Source organism: Hirundo rustica, chromosome 24 (genome assembly GCF_015227805.2).
Source record: "Hirundo rustica isolate bHirRus1 chromosome 24, bHirRus1.pri.v3, whole genome shotgun sequence".
NCBI lineage: Eukaryota > Metazoa > Chordata > Aves > Passeriformes > Hirundinidae > Hirundo > Hirundo rustica.
This window is the reverse complement of record NC_053473.1, coordinates 4,308,119-4,333,846: the sequence shown is the minus strand read 5'-3', so window position 1 is coordinate 4,333,846 and position 25,728 is coordinate 4,308,119. Positions and strand designations below refer to the sequence as shown.

General features: G+C 45.4%; 1 protein-coding gene across 3 annotated transcripts; it reads left to right on the top strand.

Annotated features, from left to right (window-relative positions):
* Positions 1-24,453, top strand: LRIG2 (leucine rich repeats and immunoglobulin like domains 2). Of its 3 annotated transcripts, XM_058423457.1 has the most exons (19): positions 92-110; positions 2,153-2,283; positions 5,568-5,639; positions 6,139-6,213; positions 6,712-6,846; positions 7,364-7,507; positions 7,638-7,781; positions 8,593-8,736; positions 8,971-9,114; positions 11,698-11,778; positions 12,605-12,676; positions 12,815-12,883; positions 14,342-14,505; positions 15,703-16,023; positions 17,026-17,307; positions 18,323-18,772; positions 19,242-19,391; positions 20,246-20,527; positions 20,769-21,386. In XM_058423457.1, the coding sequence occupies exons 4-19, from the start codon at positions 6,143-6,145 to the stop codon at positions 20,855-20,857; spliced, it is 2,742 nt and encodes a 913-aa protein (XP_058279440.1). In that variant the 5' UTR covers positions 92-110; positions 2,153-2,283; positions 5,568-5,639; positions 6,139-6,142; the 3' UTR covers positions 20,858-21,386. The 3 variants fall into 3 exon arrangements, with proteins under 3 accessions (XP_039941446.1, XP_058279440.1, XP_039941445.1); XM_040085512.2 differs by lacking the exons at positions 2,153-2,283; positions 20,769-21,386 and adding an exon at positions 21,422-24,453 and having other exon boundaries at positions 1-110; XM_040085511.2 differs by lacking the exons at positions 92-110; positions 20,769-21,386 and adding an exon at positions 21,422-24,453.
* Positions 24,454-25,728: the final 1,275 nt, after the last annotated feature.

Sequence of the window (25,728 nt, the reverse complement as noted above, 5' to 3'; positions counted from 1 at the left end):
GCCGCGCCCTGCTCGTGCCGCCGCGGCCTGCTGGACTGCAGCCGGCAGCGCCTGCCCAGCGGACCGGGCCCGCGGAGGATTCCGCCGCTGCCCGCCGGCACCACGGGGCTGTGAGTGAGAGCGGTGGGGCTGCGGGGCCGGGAGAAGGTCTCGGCCTGGCCGGGGCGGGGGGTGCGAGCGCCGGGGCCCGGCGGCGGGGACGGTTCAGGCCCGGGCTGAAGGGCCGGCAGCGCTCGGGGCTCGGTGTCTGTATCTCTCTCTGTAACTCCCTGGCAGGAGGGTGCAGCCAGGTGAGGGTCGGGCTCTGTTCCCAGGTAACGAGCGGTAAGACGAGAGGACGTAGTCTTAAGCCGTGCCAGGGGAGGTTCAGGTTCGACATCTGCGGGAATTTCTTCGCAGAAAGGGTAATTAGACATCGCAAGGGGCTGCCTAGGGAGGCGGTGGAGTCCCAGTCCCTGGAGGCGTTCAAGGAACCACTGGACTCAGTGCCATGGTGTGATTGACAAGGTGTTGTTTGTCATAGGTTGGACTCAATAATCTTGGTCTCTTCCATCCTAATTGCTTCTGTGATTTTTGTCCGCGGGATGTTCGCGCGGAGCCCGGGGCGCTGCGGGCAGTGGTGCCTGGCTCTCAGGAGCAGCGGTGAGAGTTTGGCCCCGAAGGCTCCGAGTGCCAGGCTCCCAGGGAGCAGTTTCACGCTTCTCTTGCCCTACTCTGTGATGGCAACAAGTGAGAGGAGGGTGGAGCACCGGCTGGTTGTAGTTAGTTATTAATGCCACTCAGTCCAGAACTTAAAGCCGTTTCAAGTTAGGCTTTCGGATATTTTCTTTTAGGATTGTGCTTGGAAGCGTTCCTTCAAGCACTGGCCTCAGCTGTGTTGCGGTACTCCCGGTTGCTTCTAGTTTCCTCTGCGTCCCACTACTGCTGTGCAACTCAGTGATGCTCTCCTTTTCCCTCATTTAACTATTGTGGATGCCCCATGACATTTGCTGCTGTTGTTTTTCTAAAGAAATCCCACAAAGCAATTCAGAGCAATCCTTAGTCCCTGCTCCCAAGTGTTCAATGAGACCATGTGCTAAATAGTGTTCACACAGGTTAAGCCTTTGTCCTTCCTTGACTTTTGCTGTCCCAGTCACCGTTGCTTTTGTCACCTTTGGCTACAGCATATTTGGGAGGAAGAGGTGCTGGGATATGAGGGACATCAAAACTTGCTTCTGTGCACAGGGTTCTTAGTCCCTCTTGGAGTTCTCAGTCTTCCTGGTTGATATAAAATTACATTATTTCAGACCAAGAGAAAATTAAGCCTGTTGGGAAGATGCTACAAATCACTGGAGTTAGCTGCAGGAATTCTTTTAGCAGGACTCAGGAGTCTGATCTGTGTTAAAAACTCGACATGTCCAAGGAGGCCTGTCACCTTCTTACCCCTTATGAGGCTCTGTAGTTCTCTCCTTTTTCCGCACAATCAGCAATTGGAAATGTTTAAGAGAAAACATGTATTTCAGCGTGGAAGTACAACAACGTGAGTGTGAAACCTTTGGTATTTAGAGAGGTACAAAGATATTGGAACTTGTCAGTGTCTGGGAAAGGCAGTTCGTCAGGAGGCTTAGGAGCAAAATGATATCCATGCTGTTTGAAGAGCAAGTTTTCAAGCTTCAACAAATACTTGTATCTTTGTTCAAGCTGATAGAGGGTGTGTTTAAAGCTGCTTGGCACAACCTGCAGTGGGAAGAAGCACAGCTGACACAGTGCTATGTTGTGCAATCTGACATGCTGCAAACAATCAAAGGGGATCATAGACTGGTTTGGGCTGCAAGGGACCTAAAAGCTCATCTTGTTCCACCCCCTGCCATGAGCAAGGGCACCTTCTACTATCCCAGTTTGCTCCAAACTCTATTCAGCCTGGCCTTGGGCATTTCGAGGGAGGAGGCAGCCACAGCTGCCCTGGGCAACCTGTGCCAGGGCCTCAGCACCCTCATGGGGAAGAATTCCTTCCCCAAACCCATCTAACCCTGCTCTCTGGCAGTGGGAAGCCATTCCCCCTTGTCCTGTCACTGCAGGTCCTTGGCCCAAGTCCCTCTCCAGCTCTCTTGGAGCCCCTTTAGGCACTGGAAGGGGCTCTGAAGTCTCCCTGGAGCATTTTTTTTTTCTCCAGGCTGAACACCCGTAGCTGTCCAGAGCTAAGGGGCTCCAGCCCTTAGAGCATCTCCGTGACCTCCTCTGGACTTGCTCTGACATCTTCACGTCCTCCTGATGTTGGGTTCCTCCAGAGTGGGAGGCAGCTCTGTAAGTGGGGTCTCACTTGGGCAGGGCAGAGGGGCAGAATCCCCCCCTCGCCTGCTGCTCACCCTGGGGGGCTCAGGGGAGCTGTACTGGGCTGCAGACACACACTTCTGTTGAGCTGCTCGTCCACCAGCATCCCCAATTCCTCCCCAGAGCTGCTCTCAATCCATTCTGTGTCTGTCCTCTGTTGTGGGTTTCAGAACTTTGGCACATGAAGCATGGGTGATGTTTTTTTCTTCACTAGGACTACTCTAGCAGTTCTGAATCTAAATGAATTATAATGTATACCAGCTGTTTAAAATTAAGCAAAGCCTAATTTTTCTCACATGATGAAATCCCTGATGTGCTTTTTCTCTATTAGTTCTGTGATACCATTTCAGCTGGCACTGAGGACTAAAGATTCTTCTTTTTCCTAACTCTCAAATTACTTGCAGGTGGTGCTTCCAGTGTGTGTGTGTGTGTGTGTGTGTGTATGTGCAGGTTGGTTTTGTTTTCACTTTTTGTTTTTAATAAAGCCAGGAGAGCAGAACTTGGTTTTCATGATGGAAGCACTCAGGCAACTAACTTCATTTTTCCTCTGAAGTTATGTTTTTTATATGTTTTGTGGCCGACCTGGTGGGTGATGAAAAGCACTGTGAAGTTAAGGAGTTAGGTAATATTTTTTTATATGTCTGCCTCTTAACATTAGCTTCTTTAGGGCAAGGAATGCCAGCCCTGTGTGCAGGGGCAGAGGGAAACACAATGCTGGTGGTCACTGCCTCCAGTCCCGTAGTAGAATGTGTGTTTATATATCCTGGTAACCAGAGAGACGGTGAATAAAAGCAGTTCAGGTATCAGTTAATTAGTTCAGCAAGTTCCATTCACGGTAGATATTTTTGGGTGAGCTCAACTGGCTGCCTGCATTCTGCCTCAACACCTCGACAGTGCCACAGTGTGCTCAGCTTGGCTGAGTTAAGATCATTTTTCATCGTCCATAATCAGTTTGGTATGTGTGCTGTGTTTTATTTACTCAAGAGATGAGTACCACTTAAGCTCAAAATGAATGTTTAGATGATATTATATACAATACCAGATGAATCTCTTAAATACAAATTCTGCATGTTTGGTCTGTATCCTGCACAGCTTGGGCCTCCCAGTTACAGTGCAAAGGCTGCTGGCTTCTTTGGGTTTGGCTTTTGCAGAGCAAGGGAATTGCATCTGGCTCTCCAGGATAGCAGGGATCTTAGCTGTGTGATTGGCTGAGCTCTAAACACAGAAAATCAGCCAGTGGAGTTCATTCTGTATTTTGTGATCAGTTGGGTCTGTCTGAAAAAGAAAAGCATCAGTTACAGAATGTTGATGTATAAATAATGTCAGAACCACTTGAAATATCAACTGTACCCAACTTCCTGAAAGAGGACTTACTGCAATGAAAACGTCGTTGTAGTCCAAGTCTGAGTAATAGTAGAAAAATACTTTCCTTTGCTTTCTGAATTAAAATCTTCATTTCTAACTCAGTAGTTAGACAGTAGGCTTCTGAGAGGGCTAGCTGGATTTTAGCACATCCTCATCACCCAGACCCCATGGCTGTCAGTGCTTAAGAGGAATTTGGACAGTGCTGAAGAGTTTTAACTTGTGGTCAGGCAGATGGACTAGAAGGTTGTTGTAGGTTCCCTACCCAGCTAAAGTATTCTGTTATATTCTTCCCGAAAGCCTTAGAAAAATCAAGTTTCGGTTTTCTTTGTGTATTAATCTCGCTTCCAAGATCCGTGTCAGTACCCGCTAGCTGTGCCTGACACACGGGTTGGTCTGGCTCAGAACCCGTGGCCTGGTTTTGCTCATCAGTGGAATATCTGCACACCTTGAGGGATTTGTTGTTAACCTCAGTGTCCATTGTCTCCTTCCTCCATCTGCTGCTCACCGGTTCGCTGGAAGCAGCGTGGCTTGGTGCTTCCCTCCCTGGCTAAATGCACTCCTCCAAGATTAGACTGCTCAGCCCTGCATGTTTGAAAAATCCAGGAAAGTCTGCTGCCGGGATTTGGGATCGGATCTCCCTCCACCTGTCTGTGCCAGGCTCCTGTGGATGCCTGGAGGCTGGGCTGGGTTCAGGGGAATCTGGGCAGCTGGAGGGTGTCTCGAGCATTCAGCCCCTGTGGTGGGAAGCTTGCTGAGGAGCAGCTCATACTTGGTTGTTTTTGTGTTTTTTCCTGATTTTTAGGCCTGGCTTAATTACCACATGTACGGAGGAAGCAGAGCTGCAGAATAGTTCTGCATCTGGCTGCAGTTGTTCTTTTCTCTAGGTTCTCTTGATTATTTTTTTTTTAATTGTTTCCACACCCACACTGCTCTATCTGTATTATTTGCATCTTGATGTAATTAAAAGAATACATTAACAGCTGCCTGACTTGCCAGGGCATCCAGGATTTTAATAATTCATTGCTAGAACGGAATCTTTACGCTGAACCTGAGTGAAAGTTAACAGCTGTAACTATACTGTAGTCTGTCCGTTGTCAGTCCGTGTTGTCTCTTAGCAGGTTTTGGTCTGTCAGAGCTCAAAGAGTGTTTGGACAGCGATCTCAGGCATGTGGTAGAATTTTGGGGTTGACCTGTTCTGGGCCAGGAAAAAGTAAAATTAAAAAAAAAAAGCAAAAGTAAAATACTGTGTAAAGTTATAACAATGGGAATAGCACCAACACCCAGTGTGAGCGTTAAAGCTGGGTTTAGTGCTTCTTGTCCATTGAAAGAGTCCAGCTCCTGCATTTGATTCCTATAAGTGAAACCAACTGGTGCTAAAGCATCTGTCTGTAAGATTCCCAGCCTCAGGGTTCTCTCTGCTCCAGCTTGTTTGGGAATTTTGTGTATGTTGTTCTTTTAAAATAACCCAGCCTTGCTAGTCAGCATCTTTGGAAAGCTGAGAAAACGGGGGTCGTGCTACAGGAAGCAAGTCAATAATGGGCGTTTTGTAAGAAATTGCTCTCATGTCCTTGCAAAGTTTTTCCTTCTTGCATGGACAAGTGCTGTTAATAAAGCTCTGGGTTAAAGTAAAAATCCTCTGGTCAGGTACAATCCTTCCTATCAAGAAGCTGTAACAAAAGTTTTTTGATTCAAACAGAGAAATAGAACTGTTTAGACTTTTATTGTGAGTGACCACTAGAACAAGCGGTTTTCTTTAGTGAAAGTGCAGTTGTATAAAATACATAAATACAGTTTTAAACTTGAGATTGCATAAGGTATACATGTTTTGAGTTTGTTGACATTTTTTTGTTATTATTCCCGGAGTTAAATAACGTTTTTTCTCTGTTCTCTAGGGATTTAAGTCATAACCATTTATTATCATCCAATTGGAGCATTGATTTGTCTGTGCATACTCTCCAAGAAGTGTAAGTTGTTTTTTATGAGGATAAAGTCTAAAGATGCCCTACTTAATTCTAATTAGAATGTTTTATTGCATGTCAAGATACCTGGTCTGACTTGTGGAAATATTCAGTGCAAGTTAATTTAAAATGGATGCTCCGTGTTGGCAGCACATTTTATGTATAAAACTGTTGTGTTGTGAGCAGAAGTCTTTCCCATGAAAGATCAGAAGACCAATATTTTTAAAGAGAAATGAGGTATTTCTCTTGGTATTGGTATTTGTTTTGGCTGTGTATCCATGAAAATGAGAATCCATGAGTATCCATGAAAATGAGAAAAGCTGGCATGTTTCACTGTTCAAATTATTAGTATCCTAAGCTCTTGGGCAATCTTTTTTGTCAACTACTAAGTATTATTAATACAGTAAAATTGTTAAATGCATTGATATTAATTACTTCTACTGTGTACAGAAGGATTTTTCTCCTCTTCGAAGTGTCAGTAAATTTTTTTTGCCCTTTATTTAAGGAAAATGAATTACAATGAGCTAAGTGAAATCCCGTATTTTGGAGAAACAACTTCCAACATAACTCTTCTCTCATTGTAAGTAATAGCTCCTCTGCCTTTTTTCTTATTTAACAAATGGGAGAACCATGTTAAGAGTTCTGCTATCAAATTGTAGGAAAACATCTTTTTTCTTTAAATACCTCTCATGTAAAGAGCACCAGGGAATATGCAAGCACTCTTAATCGAAATACAAATCAGTTAGACAATCAAGTCCCCCTAAATTAGCAGTCAAATGCAGTCAGCCAAGGCGGGCAGCTTTGAAGGGGTGGGATTCAGTCCAGGAATGACACTTCCCACAAGGACCAGCTCAGCTGTAGGCCTCTGAATTGGAATCTGTTCATATGTCCCAGTGGCAAATAGCTCTTGGATTTGCAGTATTGCTTTAGGAATTAACACTTTTGGAAGCATGTGGTGCATGTCCCGTTCATGAAGCTCTCTAGTGCTGTTGAGACACAGAATCCTGTTGCTGTTTCAGCTGTGCAGCTGGAAGGATGAGGTGTTGTGATAGTCATATTTGTTGCTGATCTTTTTCAGGGTGCATAATACCATTCCAGAAATAAATGCTGAGCAACTCCAGGTCTACCTTTCATTGGAAAATCTAGATCTTAGTTCTAATCTTATCTCGGAAATTAAAGCCTCTTCCTTTCCACGAATGCAGCTGAAGTATCTGTAAGTATGAGTTACCTGCTGTCTCTGGGGGTCCTGGCTCTACAATGATAATGTTGGACACCTCATTTTCTCTTAAATAAGTGTCCCAAAGTCTGCATCCTTACACAGCTTTGAACAGTGCTCAATGGAGCTACAGGTGTCCTTGAAATAAAACAGTTTTCATGCCAATCTGTATTGTATTTTCCCAAATAACGTGGAAAGCAGCAATTGCTGTTGTCAGAATGCAGGTACATAAGCCATCAGGGACAGGGAATCATTTTTGCCCTGTTTGAGGAGATCACTGTGGATCATTGTGTTAACTACTTTTAGCTGAAACATGGACGTGCAGTAAAAATCAACTCCTCACACTGATTCCTTTGGGAAAAAGGATTTAGCTTGGTATCCCAAAATTCAGATTTCTCATGTGACTTCACCAGGGTTGTGTTAATCCGTGGTTGCTCTGAGGTGCTTGTGCCGTTGTGTTCATTAAATTCTTTATGTTCTGAAAAGCTTCTTTCCTTCTTCCTTCTTTCCTTAGGAATCTGAGTAACAACAGAATAACTACTCTAGAAGCAGGTTGCCTTGATAACTTATCTAGCTCACTAATGGTGATCAAACTGAACAGAAATAGGATCAGTATGATTCCACCAAAGATCTTCAGATTGCCTCACGTGCAGTTTCTGTAAGTAACCGTCCTGAAAACATCAAAACAGCATTTACAGCTGAGCTGTTCATCTCAGCATGTTCTTGACTTTCACACAGTGGTGCTTGTTGCAAGGTGTCTTAATGTTTGAATGTCATCTTTACGAAAGGGAACTGAAAAGGAACCGGATTAAAATAGTGGAAAGTCTCACATTCCAAGGATTGGAATCCTTAAAATCCTTGAAAATGCAGCGCAACGGGATTAGCAGACTAATGGATGGAGCATTCTTTGGCCTGGGTAATATAGAGGAATTGTGAGTATGCCTGGTTGTGGACTTTTTTTTTTTTTTTTTTTAGCAAAAAGAAAATGGCTCTGGAGAGTTGTGTCCCGTATGGTTTCCCTTACCTCAAGGCTGTGCTGGGATATTTGCGAAATCAAAGGAAGAGAGTATTTTCCCATTATTTTTATGTTGTGTCTGGTTACTTCAGAAGTGGAAAGAAAAAATTCCCCTTCCCTGGAAGTGTTCAAGGGCAGGTAGAATAGGGCTGAACAGGTTGAGTAGAGCAACCTGGTGGAGTGGAAAGTGTCCCTGCCCACAGCAGGGAGTTGGAATTGGACGATCTTTGAGGTCCTTCCAACACAAACCAGTATGATTCCATTATACTGGTCCTCTTTCCAGCTTCTTCCTACGTGGTGGTCAAGAATGTTTGCCTCTGTAGCTGCTTTTTGCTGGTTTTCATCTGCAGTCCCCGTAACATGGGGTTGTTCTTTCCTCCATGACTTTGACAGTGTGAACACAAGCACGTATGATGCAATGTTAGCAAAAGACTTCTTTTTTAAAAAGGTTATTTTTGAGAATAGAGATTATAGTTTTGTTTCTGCCCTTGGATCCCTGGAGCTGCTGTTGAGTTCTTCATATACTTTAGTTCGTTTTATTTTAATTTCAATGAGATTGAAAGAATAATGCATTTTGTGTCGTCTGAGGCTTAAAGTTAGTAAAATAATTTTGAAATCCACAAGGTGAAATTTTACAAGTAGAATGTTTCATTGATTATCTGTTGGGCAAATGTTTTTTTTTTTTTTTCCTTCTAAACTCTCTCCTTCCTTCCTTCTCTGTCCTTTAGAGAACTGGAACATAATAACTTGACAGAAGTAAACAAGGGCTGGCTGTATGGGCTGCGGACGTTGCAACAGCTCTATGTTAGCCAGAATGCCATCAGCAGGATCAGCCCAGATGCATGGGAATTCTGCCAAAGGCTTGCTGAGCTGTAAGTCCTGGGCTGCTATTCATTGGGGATTTTTTGGAATGTTGCAATTATTGATTGGCAAGAATGAATTACCGAAGGAAGTACTCCATTTCCTTGCTCGGCCCGTGGTAATGATGTATTTTAATTATAAGTATTCTGTTAGAGAAATTAGAACACAATAGTTAATCGAGTCAGATAGTATCTTAATAATTAATCCGCTTGCTTGCCTTTAAAGTGTGTGTTGAATGTTTCCAGAGACTTGTCGTACAATCAGCTCACTCGCCTCAAGGAGTCTGCCTTTGTGGGACTTGGCTTGTTGGAGAAGCTAAACCTGGGTGACAATCGCATCAATCACATTGCTGATGGTGTCTTCAGAGGTCTGACAAATCTTCAAACCTTGTAAGTACAGAAAAGCTTCAAACAGAAATTTCAGTTAAATGCAATTTTAATTGAAGTGGAGCTTTTGGAAGTATAGATAATGGATGTTGCGCTGTGGAAGCCTGAGATCGTTGTTGGTGCTGTCCTGCCTGCAGGTGTGGTAGGACTGATAATCTTTTGGCTTGCCAAGATGACAGAATTCCAGCCCAACTAAAACAAACCAACCCCTCAATTTTAGAAGTGGTAAGAAACAGTGACTTGGTGCCCTTGAGTGCTCAGATGTGTGTGCTGCCAGTTCTGAGTGGTGTGGGTACCTTCAGTTGTGGAGCAAATAGCCTGGAGCTCTTTATTCTAGAGGGTTTCCTGAGGTTTGGAACCTCAGAAACCAATGACTGAACCCTTTTGTGTTGTAGAAGGTGGGGTTTAGCCCGTCCTGCTCAGGTGCTGACCTCAAACATAACAGGAGGTGCAGAGCTGCTTCTTGTTGTTGAAGGCACAACTTTGCACTTGCCAGGACCTCTCATGGCAGATGCTGGATATTTCTGAAGAGACCCCAGTCCTGTCCCAAGTAGGTCTGAACAGTTGTAATTATCCTAAACAACAGTACTTGAGAGAGGAGTGAAAATTTATAACCCCTCTGTCACTTCATTAAATAAATGCTTAAATAAGCAAACTCACCAGAGAGATTTATGTAAGCAGTCATATTCTGTTAACCTTAATGCAACCTTTTAATGAAATAATTAAACCTAATTTCTTAGGTTTAGAGCAGCATGAAAAAGAACAAGAGCAGATTAATTAGTAGGTTTTCCTGGGCTCTCAGGGGTGTCAACAGCCAGGGCCTGGCCCTTTGCTTTGGGACTGGAATGTGCAGCATGGAGAGCAGTGGTGATTAACAAGGCTCCAAGCATTAGTGCCCAGCCAGGCATGAGGAGCCAGCTCCTCTCTCACACAAAGAGGGGCTTTTCTTTTGGGCTGCTCACTCCTTTTGCCAAGTGGTCTGAGTAATGGAGTGTAAAAATACTTCAAAAAAACCAAGAGATACCGTGTGGTTTTAGTACCGTTGTTGGTTGTGTGCTGGTTGCTTGCTGCTGTGGCTGGTGTTCATATTTCTGTACGTCCAGCACCTGCCGCTCTGCAGTGTAGGGGAATAAAAAACTGTAAAACTGGACATAAAGTGCAAGTTAGGATTACAGATGTATCTAGGACTAGCACTGAAGTTTTGAAGTTTTACATATTATCACATTATTTACTTCATAACGCTGTGAGCGGTTTGGCATTTGTATTCTGCACTCACAGCCTAACATTCTGAAGGAGATCTTGAGATAATTCTAGAAATGTGTTTCAAATCAGAAGAGTGAGCAACTTGGAAATAATTTTGGCATATTATTCATGAAGTCGTTATTAGCTCAGCTCCGTGTTGGGTACCTTAGCTTGAATATTTTTCAAAGAGGAAAAGATTTAATCTGAGCAAGTTTCAAGGCCATTTTTGTTCAGACTTTCTGATGCGTGAAATATGAAATTCTTTTCTTTTTGTCCTAAACTTGGAAGAGTATGAATGCACATTGTGGAAGTGACTGCTGTGTGTGGTTTTAACAAGACTTCTGTATTTCAAAGTAAGAAAAATAAGAAAGTTGTGAGTTATTGTGAGTTACCACTGATAGTATCCCAGTCCCTTCCACGATGGTGTTCTACACAGTTTACAGTCCCATGGGAAAGTAGATACTTCTTCATTTTCCCCTCATTAGCACAGGGAAAGAGGTGATTATATGAGTGATATATACAGTTGCCTGTGTATGCAGCTGGTTTTGTGTCAGTTGACTCATTTGGGAGCTTCATGTAGCTGTTGCATTGAATATCTGGTAAAAACAGGGCAGACTATTTTTTATTAGCGTGATTTCCTTTAAATGCACTCCTCTCTGTGGATGGTGGTATCAAAACAGATGCTCTTGGCTCAGTCCGTGCCATTCGGGCTAAAAATGCCAGTGAATTTATTTCATCTTCTCTCTGAAGAGCATTTAATCCTCTCCAAACTGCATTGCTCTATTGCTTTTGCTGTTTAGACCTCTCCTCTCCGTGAGGGGCTGAAACGCCGTGCCGAGGTCAGTCGGAAATCCCATTAGCTGATAATGAGATTTGGGAGCAGAATATCAACTTCATTTTGGATATCTACCACGGTGTGCCTGGCAGGCCAACACCGTAACCTGGGCGTAATCCCTTAATATGCTAATGCTGCTCTAAGCCTGTTACTCGTGAAGATTAATGCTGCTGGTGTATTGGTTAATTCCCTTAACGTGAACCAACTTGCTTCAGGAGCCTCTCCCAGCTCCTGGCAAATATTCCATCCCGTGAAAAGCGCTGGTCAGACCAGGGCTTTCCGTAAATGCCGCATCAAGAAGTTGTGCTGCAGGATTTGGTGGTGGTGCTGACTGCAGCGCTCACCATGAAGTGTTGCATTCAGCCGCTCTGAAGTGAGAAATTCCTCTCCTGACAAGTTCAGTTTTGTAAAAGATTTGAGACCTTCCAGGTGATGCTGTGCCAAAGCACCTGGCCTGGCTTCCCCATGATGTTCCAAGGCTTCTTTCTAAGGAATGTCTTCTCCTGCAGGGACTTGCGGAACAATGAGATTTCCTGGGCCATCGAAGATGCAAATGAAGCTTTTGTGGGGCTCAGCAGGCTGGATAAACTGTATGTATTACAAATTAGGGGAACGACAGCACTTCCCAGGCGTGCAGAGAGGGAGAATGCCAAATATTAAGTAATTGTAAATCAATGACAGGAGGCAGAAAGCCTTTCTCAGTGTTTCCACTTGTGTGCCACAACCTCTTGGTGTAGCCCCGGGTTCGTTGTTGGGGAGCATTGGATCCGTGTAGCGCTGCACTTCCTTACAGCGCCAGTTTGATGAGATTAAGCATAAATATTTGACTGCATTTATTATTGAATACCTCACTCCCTCTGCGGGATGATTGCCACTTTTTTTTCTTCGCTTCTTTGGTTTGGAAAGAAGTTACTACTTATCAAAAAAAAAAAAAAAAGACACCAGAACACAAAGTATTTTTAGGCAAATTCTAACCACTATTGCATTTACAAACATCTTGATACTTGAACCGTGCACTTTTCACCGCTTGCTTTGTAGGCAGCTGCATCCTGTGTAGTTACAAATGTTGTTTATAACAAACAGCCCTGGTGTGAGGGTGCAGTCCACCAAGTTGTGTGGTGGTAGCTGGTTGCTGTTAGGAACTTACTGCTTCACTCCTAAGTTCTGCTTACTGCTGTTTCATCCTGCTGACTTAAATTATCTTCTCATACATTTCTAGCCCAAAGTGGAAAATAGAAAAGAAGCCCTGTTCTCAGGAAAATTAGTTGAGCCTTTAAGCTAAAAAAATAGTATTTAGTCCTGTATCTCAGCTAGAATTAGAAAAAAATGCAGTTAAGCATCATAGGGAACTTCTTTTGGGTCTTGTTTTTGTACTGATATTGACATTCAGATTGGTTTCTGGGCCTTTATTTTCAGAATCTTGCAAGGAAACCAGATTAAGTCAATTACCAAAAAAGCCTTCTCTGGTCTTGAAGGACTTGAACATCTGTAAGTATTTGAATTTGTAGATCTCCTAACTATTTGTCAACTTCAGTCTTTTGTTCTCTGTGAGATTTTCAAGAATATAACTGAAGGCAGCATAGAAATCACACTGACTCATTGTTGTGCTCTTTCCTTAACTTACAGAGATTTAAGCAACAATGCAATAATGTCCATCCAAGAAAATGCCTTTGCCCAGGCTCAGCTGAAGGAGCTGTAAGTTCATGTCAATTATTTAGAGATTCTTTACAAGACCTACCTTGGAAAGAATTCTTCCAGCCATTGTAGGGTTGTTTGAGGTTGCCTGAAGTGTGTCTGCTTTCATCATGAAATATTTGCAGCAATGCCGGTAAATTACCAACTCAGAGTTGGTAGTAGTATATTTAGATTTAAGGTTTGATAAAATCTTCATCTGCATTTTCTTAGTTGCAATTAGTAGGAGTTAACTTTGTCTTGCAGTGCTGAACCATTAAGCTTTTCCTATCCTATGATTTTGCAGCAAGCTCAGCACTGCATGTAGGCAGTGAACAAAACAAATAATTCATCAGGAATCTCTCAGGGGGATTAGCAAACCCTGTGTTTTTTTCTTCCTATTTTTGGGGGCTAGGGAAAGGCTTTAAAATTCACAGCTAGACAAGATTTTGTATGTGCTCAGCAGATGTTGAAGCTGATAGGGTCTCTTTTGGTCTTCAGACATCTGAAGTAATATAATGTGAAGTGACCCTCACACCCGAGACTAATCCTACTGTAATGCAGTCCTTTCTGTGAGATGAAGTCTCTGACTGCTGTAATCTGGTCTAAAACTGTTACTCCCTTAGTTAGCTTTGGCCAGATGGACTTAGTCTGCAGGATCTGCCGCTGTGAGGAGACAATTTCAGGTGTAAAAAGCTTCTGTTGCTTTCTCTGGTGTATTTTAAAAGTGACGAGTACAGGCAAAGAGCAGGGTGGAACCCCGGCTTGTTTGGTGCCTCTTTTCTCCCATCGTGGGGCAGATCACTCCTTGTGAGATGCTGGACTGTCTCAGGTCAGTTGTACTCATACTTGGAGTGTGGCAAACAAAACTCAGCCCCCCAGTGTCCTCAAGTCAGTTCAGAGGTGGTGCCTGGCACTGCAGGGAACGAGTAATAATGCTCAGGAAACTTTGAAAGCAGATGGTAGGAAAGAAGAGACCCATCATTGTTTGCTGTTGGAAGGTTTTCTGTGGAGAAAAAAAAACAAACTGCAGTTGATACCTGTATGAAACAAATCACTTTTGGCCTTAAATATTTATTAGCTGGCATTAAAATGAGAATTGAGGGTTCTGCTCCTTTCATAATGGCAGTTGTGTTTAGTTTGAAACATGGAGCTGCTCTGCAACGTTGTGTTCCTTTTAATTGTTTTAAAGAGGGATAATTGTAAAGGCAGGCTTAGTGGCTTTGGGGTTGCTTTTTTAGAAGTTGCAACTCTGAGTTGATATTCTTCAGGACTGAAATGAAATGTAAGGTTTTAATGCTGACACAAGGGACTGATTTTAGCATAAATAGCTAAGACTTGATAATAAATACGTATAAAATAACACTGCAAATCTGATGCTCCTGTATGTGCACGCTTTAAGTTGCCTTGCTGCGCGAAATCACACGTGTGCGTGTGAAATAAACTCCGCTCACCCTTTCGTTTTGCCCTGTTTTTCTGCAGAGTGTTGAACACCAGCAGCTTGCTTTGTGATTGCCAGCTGAAGTGGCTGCCCCAGTGGCTCAGTGACAGCAGTTTGCTGCAGGCTGTCAGTGTCAGCTGTGCTCACCCTGAGTGGTTGGCAGGACAGAGCCTCCTCAGTGTGGACCCCGATGACTTCGTTTGTGGTTTGTATTTTTAGTGATTTTGGATACAAAAGCACGGTGGCACAAGTCCTGTAGCTGAAATCGAGCTGGGGAGGAACTCGGTCCTGGCCATGGTGCCCATGTAATCACTGAGTCTGTTGTGAGTTTGGGGTTTAATTCTGCATCTCTTCGCTGGGTTTTGTGCTGTTTGAGCACTGAAGTTAACCTGAGGGAGTAGTGCTGTTGGGCACTGGTTTTTATTTAGCCTACTAGTGAAAATTCCGTTCTCCCTGCTGATGACTACCTTTCACTTTGTAAGGTCTGTTTGACACTTCCTTCCTGGTTCTTGCCCATACCAGCAGGATATCACAAAATCATAAAATAGTTTGGGTTGGAAGGAGCCATAAAGATCATCCCACTTCCACCCACTGCCATAGACAGGGACACCTTCCACGAGAACAGGTTGCTCCAAGCCCTGGCCAGCCTGGCCATGAGCTCTTCCAGGAATGGGGCAGCCACAGCTTCTCTGGGCAAAAATTAGAGTAGTTCAGGCTCTTGCACATTTTCTGATGCTCCATATCTGTGATGTTTATGCTGGGCTCAAACTCTTTGCCCAGAGTCTGGGTGAAGTCTGGGGCAGGCCTGGAATTAGTCTGACGTTTCCTTTTCCTGGTGAACAATCTTACATTTGTGTATATGCAATTCTTTCATTGCTTTGGTGGCAAAGACTACAATAATAATCACTTCTCCATCGCCACAGACATCTGACAGAGCTCTGCGTGTGTCTGTGAGAGTGTCTTTGCTGAAATAATGGATACGGAAATCAGTTTCATTGAGTGGGATGAGATAGTGAACTGCCAGCTTGTTATGCTTTGTGCTTGTAGAACTTCAAGGCTCTTCAGGATATTTAAACTGTCTGAAAGTAAATTTCAGTCCCTCACAGAATGGCCTGGCTCTTCAGCTGAGCAGGATTTTTGAGTGTGATCTAAATACAGCAAGTTTCAGACAGTTGGACAAAAGGCAGAGCTGCTCAGCACTGCACCTCCACACTGATTGTTTTTAGTGCCGATTCTTCTGCCTCCCTCACAGCTTGATTTCCAGCTCAGAACAGCTAAATCTGTGCACCTCAAGCAGGACATCTGTCCCCAAAGCTTTGGTTTTGCCTTTTGAGTGAGTTTTCTTGCCATATTCATTCACGTTTAAGAGCAAAGCAGCTAATCTCGGTGCTTTTCTCTTCAGATAATTTCCCCAAACCGCAGATCAGAGTCCACCCAGAGAGCACGGTGGCCCTGCGAGGCACAAACGTGACGCTGACGTGCAGCGCTGTGAGCAGCAGTGATTCCCCCATGGCCACGGCCTGGCGCAAGGACAGCGAGCTCCTCTACGACGCAGAGGTGGAGAATTTTGCCAGGTACCAGCAGCAAAGTGGCGAGGTGCTGGAATTCAGCACCGTCCTGCACCTCTTCAATGTGAACTTCACTGATGAGGGGAAGTACCAGTGCATCGTCACCAATCACTTCGGCTCCAATTATTCCAACAAAGCCAAGCTGACTGTCAATGGTAAGTGACAGTGGTGAAAAAGGAGAAAACACTCTGAACCTAGAACTTCATTTAAGTAGCTACAAGTCTGTTTTTCACTAAAGCTGGCCCAAAAGAGTCTTGAAAATATCAATGAGATTTAGAAGTATCACACATCACTTCATGAAGCTGGAAAGAAGTGATCTAATTTTTGGTGGATGAAAAGCCTCTATTCACTTTTTGAAAGTGGCAATTATCTCCCGTGCTTTATTAGACCACAATTAGTTGTTCATCTAGTTAATTGGAGGTGGAATTCTTTAAACTAAAAGCTCCCTCTACTGTCTCCTCAGAACTCAGCACCTTTCCCGCATGTTTGTACAACTGGGGAAGACTCATCTAAAGATGTGGTAAAAACTCTGAAAAGTCAAAAGCAAAGTCTTATTTTTTTATTTTTAGCCATCATGATCCTGTTTATTTTGAGGGAAGGGGAGGTAAGAAGGCAGTGTTCACATCAGTCAGCAGACCACTGATCCCCACAGTACCTCAGAGCAGAGGGGATGGGATGGAAGCTTCCTGTTAGCAGGGAAGAAAAATGTGGCAAAGACTTTTCCCTGGATTCTTTCCAGGAGAAATCATCTTAGAGGAACTTCATGGCTTTAAACTGAAATGGAGTAGGTTTGCATTGGATATTAGGAAGAAATTTCTCCCAGTGAGTGTGGCTGCCCCATCCCTTTAAGTGTTCAAAGCCAGGTCGGATGAGGCTTGGAGCAGCCTGGGAGAGTGGAAGGTGTCTTTGTCCTTGGCCTCCCTTCCAACCCAAAGCATTCTGTGATTCTATGAGCGCTGTAGATACTGTATTTAAATTTTGGGAGAAAGGCTCTTAGAAATAACCACTGAAAATTCATGCAGTTCTTCAGAAGAATCTGTTCCTCTCTCTTACGGAGCGTTCCAGATACGTTTCCAGTTTTTCTCTCTGCGGTGGGCGCGTTTGCTGCGTTTTACCTGATACTGAGAACTCCGAATCGATGTTCCCCTTTGATCCAGAGCTCCCTTCTTTCCTGAAAACCCCCATGGATCTGACCATCCGCACCGGGGCCATGGCCCGGCTGGAGTGTGCTGCTGAGGGCCACCCCACACCACAGATCTCCTGGCAGAAGGACGGTGGCACAGACTTCCCTGCCGCAAGGGAGAGGAGGATGCACGTCATGCCCGAGGACGACGTGTTCTTCATCGCCAACGTGAAGATGGAGGACATGGGGATCTACAGCTGCATGGCGCAGAACGTGGCAGGGGGACTCTCAGCCAACGCCACCCTGACTGTGCTGGGTGAGTGTCACTGGCGTGTGCTGGGTGTCACTGGCGTGTGCTGGGTGTCACTGGCGTGTGCTGGGTGTCACTGGCCTGTGCTGGGCAAGTGTCACTGGCCTGTGCTGGGCGAGTGTCACTGGCCTGTGCAGAAAAAGAGCATTGCCAGCAGGTCAGGGAGCTGATCCTGCCCCTCTGCTCAGCCCTAGAGGGGCACAGCTGGAGTGCTGTGTCCAGTTCTGGGCTCCTCAGGACAAGAGGGGTGCAGAGTTCCTGGAGCAAGTCCAGCGGAGGCTATGGAGGTGATGATGTGACTGGAGATCACTTTTACAAGGAAATGGTGAATGGCTGGGCTTGATAACCTTAGAGACCTTTCCCAGCCTGAATGATTTCATGGTTCTGTGAAAGGCTGAGGGAAGTGGAGCTTGTTCAACCTTGAGAAAAGGTGTCTGAGAGGGGCCCTCATCAATGTGTGTCCATGTCTGCAGGGAGGGGTCAGAGGATGGACCTGGCTGTGCTCGGTGCGCTCAGCCATGGGCAGCAACTGGTGCACAGCAAGTTTTGCAGGAATGTGCAGGAACAGGCTGCCCAGAAGGGAGGGTGTGGAATCTCCCTTTCTGGAGATGTTCCAGAACCACCTGGATGCAATCCTGTCCCGTGGATTGGTCTGGGATGACCCTGCTTGAGCAGGGAGGTAGGACCAGATCTCCCACCGTGCTCCCTTCCCAGCTGACCCATCCTGGGTAATAGTGGAAGGTCAGTTCCTTCCAGAGCATTTTTGAAGACACTGACTTTTAATATTATGGCCAAATTTAGAATTGGACTGGCATGGATTTCCCACAGCAACTGCAGCTGCCCCATCCCTGGAAGTCCTCGAGGTGCTTGGATGGGACTTGGAGCCACCTGGCCAAGTGGATGGTGTCCCTGTCTATGACAGGGGTGGAACAGGATGATCTTTAAGGTCCTTTCCAGCCCAAACCGTTACAGGATTCCAGAATTCTTTGAAGTTACCTTACAATTTCACTTTTTGTCCCAGAAACTCCTTCCTTCATGAGACCCCTGGAGGACAGGACGGTGAGCCGAGGTGAAACTGCTGTCCTGCAGTGCATCGCTGGTGGCAGTCCTGCCCCTCGCCTCAACTGGACCAAGGACGACGGTCCCTTGACGGTCACCGAGCGGCATTTCTTCGCTGCGGCCAACCAGCTCCTCATCATAGTGGATGCAGGGCTCGAGGACGCAGGGAAGTACACCTGCATCATGTCCAACACGCTGGGCACTGAGCGTGGCCACATCTACCTGAACGTCCTGGCTTCCCCCAACTGTGACTCCTCCCAGAGTGCCGTTGTCCACGAGGAGGACGGCTGGACGACGGTGGGCATCGTGATTATCGTCGTCGTGTGTTGCGTGGTGGGGACGTCCTTGGTGTGGGTTATCGTCATCTACCACATGAGGAGGAAGAATGAAGATTACAGCATCACTAACACAGGTTAAGTGTAAAAAAAAAAAAAAAAAATCGGCGGTCTCTGGTCCTGTTTTTAATCCAAAACACTTGAAATTTCTTGTTGTAGATGGATAAGATTAAAGAACTGAAGATTTCCTTCTAAAATCCCTTCGAGGATTTGCTCAAATTCCTCCATTTTAGAGGTTCTTTTAAATACCAAATTGTGTTAATTCTAGTCCTTATGCACTAGGTTTGTCCTACATTGAGGGAAAGCAGTAAAGTTTGGAAGTAAATGAATAAACCTAGAAATGTTTTCAGGGCCTGGAATAATAGGTGTAAATTTTCTGTCAGCTTTGAACTGGCCATCTGGATTTGCAATTGCTGAGGCAGAAAAAAGATTACCTACGTGCCAGTTGAAATTCTGGGTATTCTTGTTAACGTGGGGAATGGTGCTGGTGATACCTTAAAATCTTTTACACCGTTTAATGTTGCCAATGTTAATTCTGCCTTGCAGAGGAGATGAACCTACCTGCTGACATTCCCAGCTACCTGTCCTCCCAAGGAACCCTGTCTGAGCCTCAGGAAGGCTACAGTAACTTGGAGGCAGGGAGCCATCAGCAGCTGATGCCTCCAGCTGGCAGCTACATGCACAAAGGCACAGATGGTAAGCAAAGCCCCTCAGGTGTGTTGCCAGTGCACAGTCTCTTCCTCACAGCTGAAGTGTCGAGGTAGATCTTTATCCTGTTTCTTTCCTTCAGCGTCTCAAGAGCCCAGGCAGAAGAGCTGGAAATAGATTTTGCTCAGGAGATGACTGAGTAGCTGTGCCTCCTACCCTTGGGATAAAATTCCTGTCTGTGCCTGACATCTAGTTGGCTTGTCACAATCGTAACTAAGGGGTCTGCACTCTTTCCCTGCCTTGTCTGGACAATTGTCTGGATGTCCATGTCCCTGAGCTTACAGAGGTGCTTTCTTTGCCATCAAAATGCTGAGGACTCATCACTCGTTACAAAGGCTGGTTTGAAAATTGATCCTCAGTGTAAGCTTTTCACACCTGTCCATGATCCCTCCAGCCCAGCCCCGCTGCACTAGAGTCAGGAAGGAGTTGAGAAGCAGCTCATCTGAGTGACCACTTTATCATCAGCTCTGATGTGCGTGGCTGTGCAGGGGCAAGTCAGGTCCAGATGGATGTGGGCAGCTATCCCAGTTTAATCCCAAGGCTGTTTCACCCTGCTGCCCCAGCTGGCTGGACCTGCATGGAATCTTTTTGCCCATGAAACAGAGGAACATGTCCGTGGTTCCTCTGGTCACCTTCAGGACACTGCTGTGGAAAATTTGGATGGGGGAAATCTGAGGGCTTTCTCTTGTGGCCTCTCAAGCCGAGTACTCTGTTACTCCCTGAACTGTAAAAAAACCCTGCAATTTGTGTTGCTGTAATAAATGATCATACCAGGACATAAAGCCTATGGAAACCTGGCATCCTCATCCTTTTTGAGAGCATTTTCCTGTTGTGTTCGTCAGGTGGCACAGGACCGTTGGTGATCTGCTCGGATTGTTACGACAATGCCAACATCTACTCCCGGACCCGAGAGTATTGTCCCTATGCCTTCATCGCTGAGGAGGACCCCCTGGATCAAACACTCCCCAATCTCATGGTGCAGATGCCCAAGGAAATGTACACAGCTCGCACCCAGAACGAAGCCAGTGCTCTGGGTAATCTCTTGGCAGACAGAGATGTGCCCGTCTTCCTTACCAACCATGACAAAAAAAGCGATAAGAAAATCTCTTCCCAGCAGATCATTGGTGAGTGTCCACTCTTCCTTTTGTTGCTTTGTATTCCCTGGTAGCTTTGGCTTTTTTTATGCTGCCCTTTGCTGTTGACACACAATTAATCTTTCAAGTGCCAGTAGTTTGTGGAGTAACTCAAACTTATTTAACCACTTGTTCTCCCAATGCCCATGTTGCATCAGCAAACAGCAGCTTGCATCCAGTACCTGGGATCGAAGAGAGCGATGTTAAAAAGATGGAATTTCTTAATTTGCAGGTTTAATTTTGTGGAATGGGAGCCTTTGTTTATACTTCAAGGATATGTATTACCCAAAAGCTGGAGCTTCACATAAGAAGTTCAAGTAGCCTCTCTGTTTGAGCTGGCCTGAAGTTCAAAGAACTCCCTAAATTGGTTGACTTTCTTCTAGATCACCTTTGTAAAAATTCACACTGAAGCTCTGTGTGTTCCTGGTTACTCTAAGAGATTGCTGGAGAAGGAGAGCATCTATAATAAAATATAAAAATATAGTAAAATATAATCTCAAAAACAGAGAAAATCAGCTCAGAACGATTGTAATTGCTGAGTCACCGAGCTCAAATCTATTTAAAATCCGAGTGTGATTGATCTCTGCTCTTCGTGAGCAGTGACAGCACCTGGGGGAACAGCTGGAGCTGTGTCAGGGGTGGTTTGGATTATCAGGAAGGGGTTCTTCCTCCAGAGGGTGGTGAGGCACTGAACAGCTTCCCCAGGGAATGGTGGTGGCTCCAGGGGTGTTTGGACAATGCTCTCAGGCACAGGGTGGAATTTGTTGGGGTGTCTGTGCAGCGCCAGGAGTTGGACTTGGTGATCCTTGAGGATCTCTTCCGACTTAGGATATTGCTTACTTCTGTGAACCTGCTCCTGTTCATCTTCTAATTTTCCTCCCTCAGAGCCCTTCCAGGTTCCTCTCTGGGGGGCAGGCAGCAAAGACCTGGCTCGCTCTCACCCGCAATTCCTGCACCATCCCTTGGCCCACGAGGCCCCACAGCCGCTTCGGGGCGAGCGGGACCTCGCCTCCCCCAGGCCCTGCCACAGGCTGCAGGAGGAGAATTTTGATTTTAACAGGACACGGAACATTCACGACCACAGTGAAACCACATGAAACGCTCACAGAGCCTTGAAAGCAAATCCAGATCCACTGACTGCCTTTACTACCTCAGGACTTAACCCCAAGGCCAAAGATGCTCGTGTGTGTGTGTGTCTGCAAGTGCTGAACAGTCAGACTCTCTTGGAGCAGGCGGCACGTGCCCTTTATTTCTGTAATTTCTCCATTGGAAAACGGGAACATGCACCAGAGAACACGTGGATAATGAGTGCCATCTACAAAAAAACAGCATTAAAGCATGGATTGCGTGATGCTGCAAGCAGCCTTTGTGGTGGTGCATGCTTTGGAAAGCTCTCAAGAATGTGTGTAGCTGTTTCACAGTGCTTTGTCTGCTTGGAAACAAACCATCAGGGCCTCCTCATGGAATTCCCCCGGAACTGTAAGCATAAAACTCTTGGCCAGCTTTTCCTTCCTTAGACTGTTGGCAGGTGTCTGTTGCCAGTCTAAATTTGGGGCTTGTTTTCTTCTATGAATAATGGATTCGAGTTGTAAATAAACTCACATTTATAAATATTTTGTATACACTAAGCATATAAATGTGTCGGCTGTAATGTAAATTATTTTTTATTATGCCAAAGTATGTATCATACTGTTAGTCTTGACAGCTGCATATCAAGCCATATGGGGGGCTTGGGGGAACCAAAAGCTTGTTTGTGAGGGAATTAGAGCTGTCTTTGTTTTGAAAAGAAGTGCATTTACTTATAGATATGTGGTAGAACTGTGATATTGATGAATTTCATTGTTGCCTACAACTGTGTGCCTGGCTGACCTGGCTGCAAGCTGATCCATTTCATGATATTAGCAGAATTTCAAGGTTTATCTAAGCTTTTATCTATAAAAACCCTCTTTGTGTTGTGTCTGTTGAGAGGGTCTCCAGATGTTTCCTAGCTGACAGTTAAGTGAACTTTTTAAAAGAGCGTGGTGATGAAGAGCACGAGGAAAATTGATAAATACTTGATAAATACTTATTTCTTCTGCATAGCCAAAGGCATATGGAGTTCAGAACACTGGTCCTTTCCTGTTGTAAAATATCAGGCTAAGCTGTTGAACTAACAGTTCCCTCAGCCCTTAGTGTGGCCAAAATGTTTAAATATTTGACAGGTGAGAAGTGACACAGTGCAGGGAACCCCCTGCTGCTGAAAGATCTTGCTGGGGCAGAGGAAGCTCAGACTCGACAGTTCCAGTGAGATTCACCTGACAAAATGAGGAAGAGCAATGACATTATAAAGACTTCCTGAAAAGTTCTTTTTTTTGGGGGGAAAATGCCCCTTTTTGTAGAAGGTGTTAAAAGATTCCTCTTTTATGTGTTTTCAGCGGGTACATTGTGCTCTGTGGTCATGCCTTTAGAGCGAGATGCTTCCTTCCTGATCACTGCTGCCTGCTCTGGAGCTGTAGGATTTGTACCCAAATAAAACCATCTCTGTGATATTTTTATAAAAGACAGAAAGCCCTTTTTGGCCCCAGCTCAGTTGTAGGTGTGTGAGAATTCCCATTGATCCATTCCTGGACTCTGAAGGGTTTGTGACTCAATTGTCAGGTCTAGTCATGCAGAATCACAGCTGAATTTAGAGACTGTGGTGAAGTATTTGAGTAAATGAGTGTTCCATAATCAGTGGGAATAATTATGCTTTTCCCATGGCTCCTTGGACAGGAATAATAGTCAAATCCTTGCAAATGAGCAGATATTTTCAAGGGCTCTTCCCATGCTCTCAAAGCCAGCTTGGCTGCTTTGGTAGACAGCAGCTTTAGTGGGAAGGGGATCCAATTTTCCTTGACCTTTGGGTAAAATGGAGAGAAACACAGGTGTGTAAATTTTTGGATTCTGACAGGTGAAAGATTTAGAACAAAAAAAAAAAAAAGAATCCTAAGTTCATTTCTTGCTGTTTTATTTCCTCCAGACTTTTCCTTCCCAGACAGCGTTTGAGGCACAGTGCTTATTCTGAATGCGGTGATCCCTGCTGCAGGGACCCAGCACTGTCAGTTGAAATCCAGAGGAGAAGGGTCATGCCATGAACCTGCAGCAGCAGCAAAGCCTTCTCCTCGTGGGCTGCTCTCAGGCTGCTGGGACAGGGTGCTGCTGGCACGGGTGATTCCCAGGAGCGGGAAAACCTCATCCCTGCTGCTGCTGCTCTCTCATCACCATTGGGCAAATGCTTGTTCCTATTTCTTTCCGTCTCTCTCTCTGTAGGAGCTGAGCTCACACAGGTCTGTCACAGTGCCGCTGGCGTTGTCCAGACCCTGGGAGTACTCGGGGTACAATTGCCTGAAGGCAGGGAATTCCCTTTAGCTAGGTGAGACCTGCTTGGCCTGGGCCAGGGCTTTAAAATCACTGCTGTCTGCGCCAGCACTGTGCTGGCTGTCAGAGAGCGCAGCTAAAGCTGCTCTGATTTCTCTCAGAGAGTGGCCTATAAAAGCTGAATCCCGAATTAAGACATTTACATCCTTCCATGAGCATTTAAAGTCCATAAGCTGGTTGTAAATAGCTGATGGTTGTAAGTAGGGGACACTTAGCTGCACTGTGGAAAAACTTAACTTGGTAGATTCGGAGGAGAAAATCGTGTGTGTCTTGTTTCCCCTTTGGAGAGGGGGCAGTGGCCTTTTCCTTTGTCAGTAAAAACAAGCAATTGCCTCAATCAATGCCAAAGCACTACCGGTACAGGAGCTGAGGGGGTCAGAAGCAGCAAGAGCGAAGCTGCTTCTATTCCCTCTTGCTATTTCCTATTGTCTATTTATATTTTTTTCACATCAGAATGTATATTTTGTATAGCGTCTGTAATATATGTTTGTCCATTGTAACATACGTCCAAACAATAAAATGCTGTATACATTGACTCTGTGGGTTTGCAAGTTGAAGAATTATATTTTGTCCTATGGTGTTTAATTTCCATAGGGGGGAAGAAATGGAATAAACTTTGCCAGCTGGACATGGTCCTGGGACTCTGAGATTTGGACAAGGTGACCTCCAGAGGGTGTTTCCACCTCAACCATTCTCTGATTTCTGTGATTCTCATTTCAGTTTTCCTGCAGGAAGTACCTGAACTCTTTTTGGAAAATGGGTAATATTGACTCTGAGCCTTGCGGATCACTGTGCTCCCCACACTTTCCTCCTGCTTTTCCAGTGCCACCCTCCTGCACTTCGGATCCTCTAAAAGGAGATTTTTCTTTCCAGCAATGAGCTGTCAGCAGAAGTTGGTGGGAGCATCTCCCACGTGCTGGCTGTGGGAGGTGCTGCTAGCCCAATCCCTCCTGAAAACCAGCACGAGCTTTTTCTTCCCTTGGATAACTCCCCCTCTCTCTCTGCATTCTGCTGGTTCACGTTCTGGTCATTAATCACCTTTGTTCTCCTGTGCTCTGTCCTGTGTTCCTCACTCTTGTACCTGTTCTCAGCATGGTTCTAGCTTTTCCCAGGTTAACTCTGAGCTCCTGCAGCTGCTTCCTCCCCGGCTCTCGCTGACAGGGATGTTTGCACCTGGGGAAAAGGGTCCCAAGAGCTGCGTGTGCCTCGTTCCCCCACCCTACACACCCTGACTCCCACGTTTATCCTGGAGAGGGATTTTGCACGAGGCCAAGTAGTGACAGGACAAGGGGAAAGGCTTTAAGCTGATGAGGGAAAGCTTAGATTAAGATATTAGGGAGAAACTCTTCCCTGTGAGGGTGCTGAGGCCTTGGCACAGATTTTCCAGAGCAGCTGTGGCTGCCCCGTCCCTTGAAGTGTCCAAGGCCGGGTCGGGCAGGGCTTGGAGCAGCCTGGCCTGCTGGAAGGTGTCCCTGCTCATGGGCAGGGGCTGGAATGAGATGAGCTTTTAGGTCCCTCCCAATCTAAAACATTCCATGATTCTGTGACCCACCAGCTCACATTCCTGATAACCAGGGATTCCTCCAGCCTCTGCCTGGCTGGGCAGAGCACAGCAGAGTCACCTGCCACCTCAGGAGGGCTCCCTTAAATTTATAAACCATATTGGGGTTTCCCTGGAGCTGAAGCATTGTCTGTCCACAGCATTCCCCAGATCCCAGTTTTTTGTGTCCTTTTAAGTTATTTTCAAGCCACCTCAATTGCAGGAGAATCCTCAACGATCCTAACCTGCCCCACAA

Bases quoted from the DNA above. Each gene is read 5' to 3' on its own strand.
- LRIG2 (XM_040085512.2), top strand. From the start codon at position 6,143: ATGAATTACAATGAGCTAAGTGAAATCCCGTATTTTGGAGAAACAACT. The intron at 7,508-7,637 runs GTAAGTAACCGT...TCTTTACGAAAG, and splicing joins TTGCCTCACGTGCAGTTTCT to GGAACTGAAAAGGAACCGGA. The intron at 20,528-21,421 runs GTGAGTGTCCAC...TTCCTCCCTCAG, and splicing joins CTCTTCCCAGCAGATCATTG to AGCCCTTCCAGGTTCCTCTC.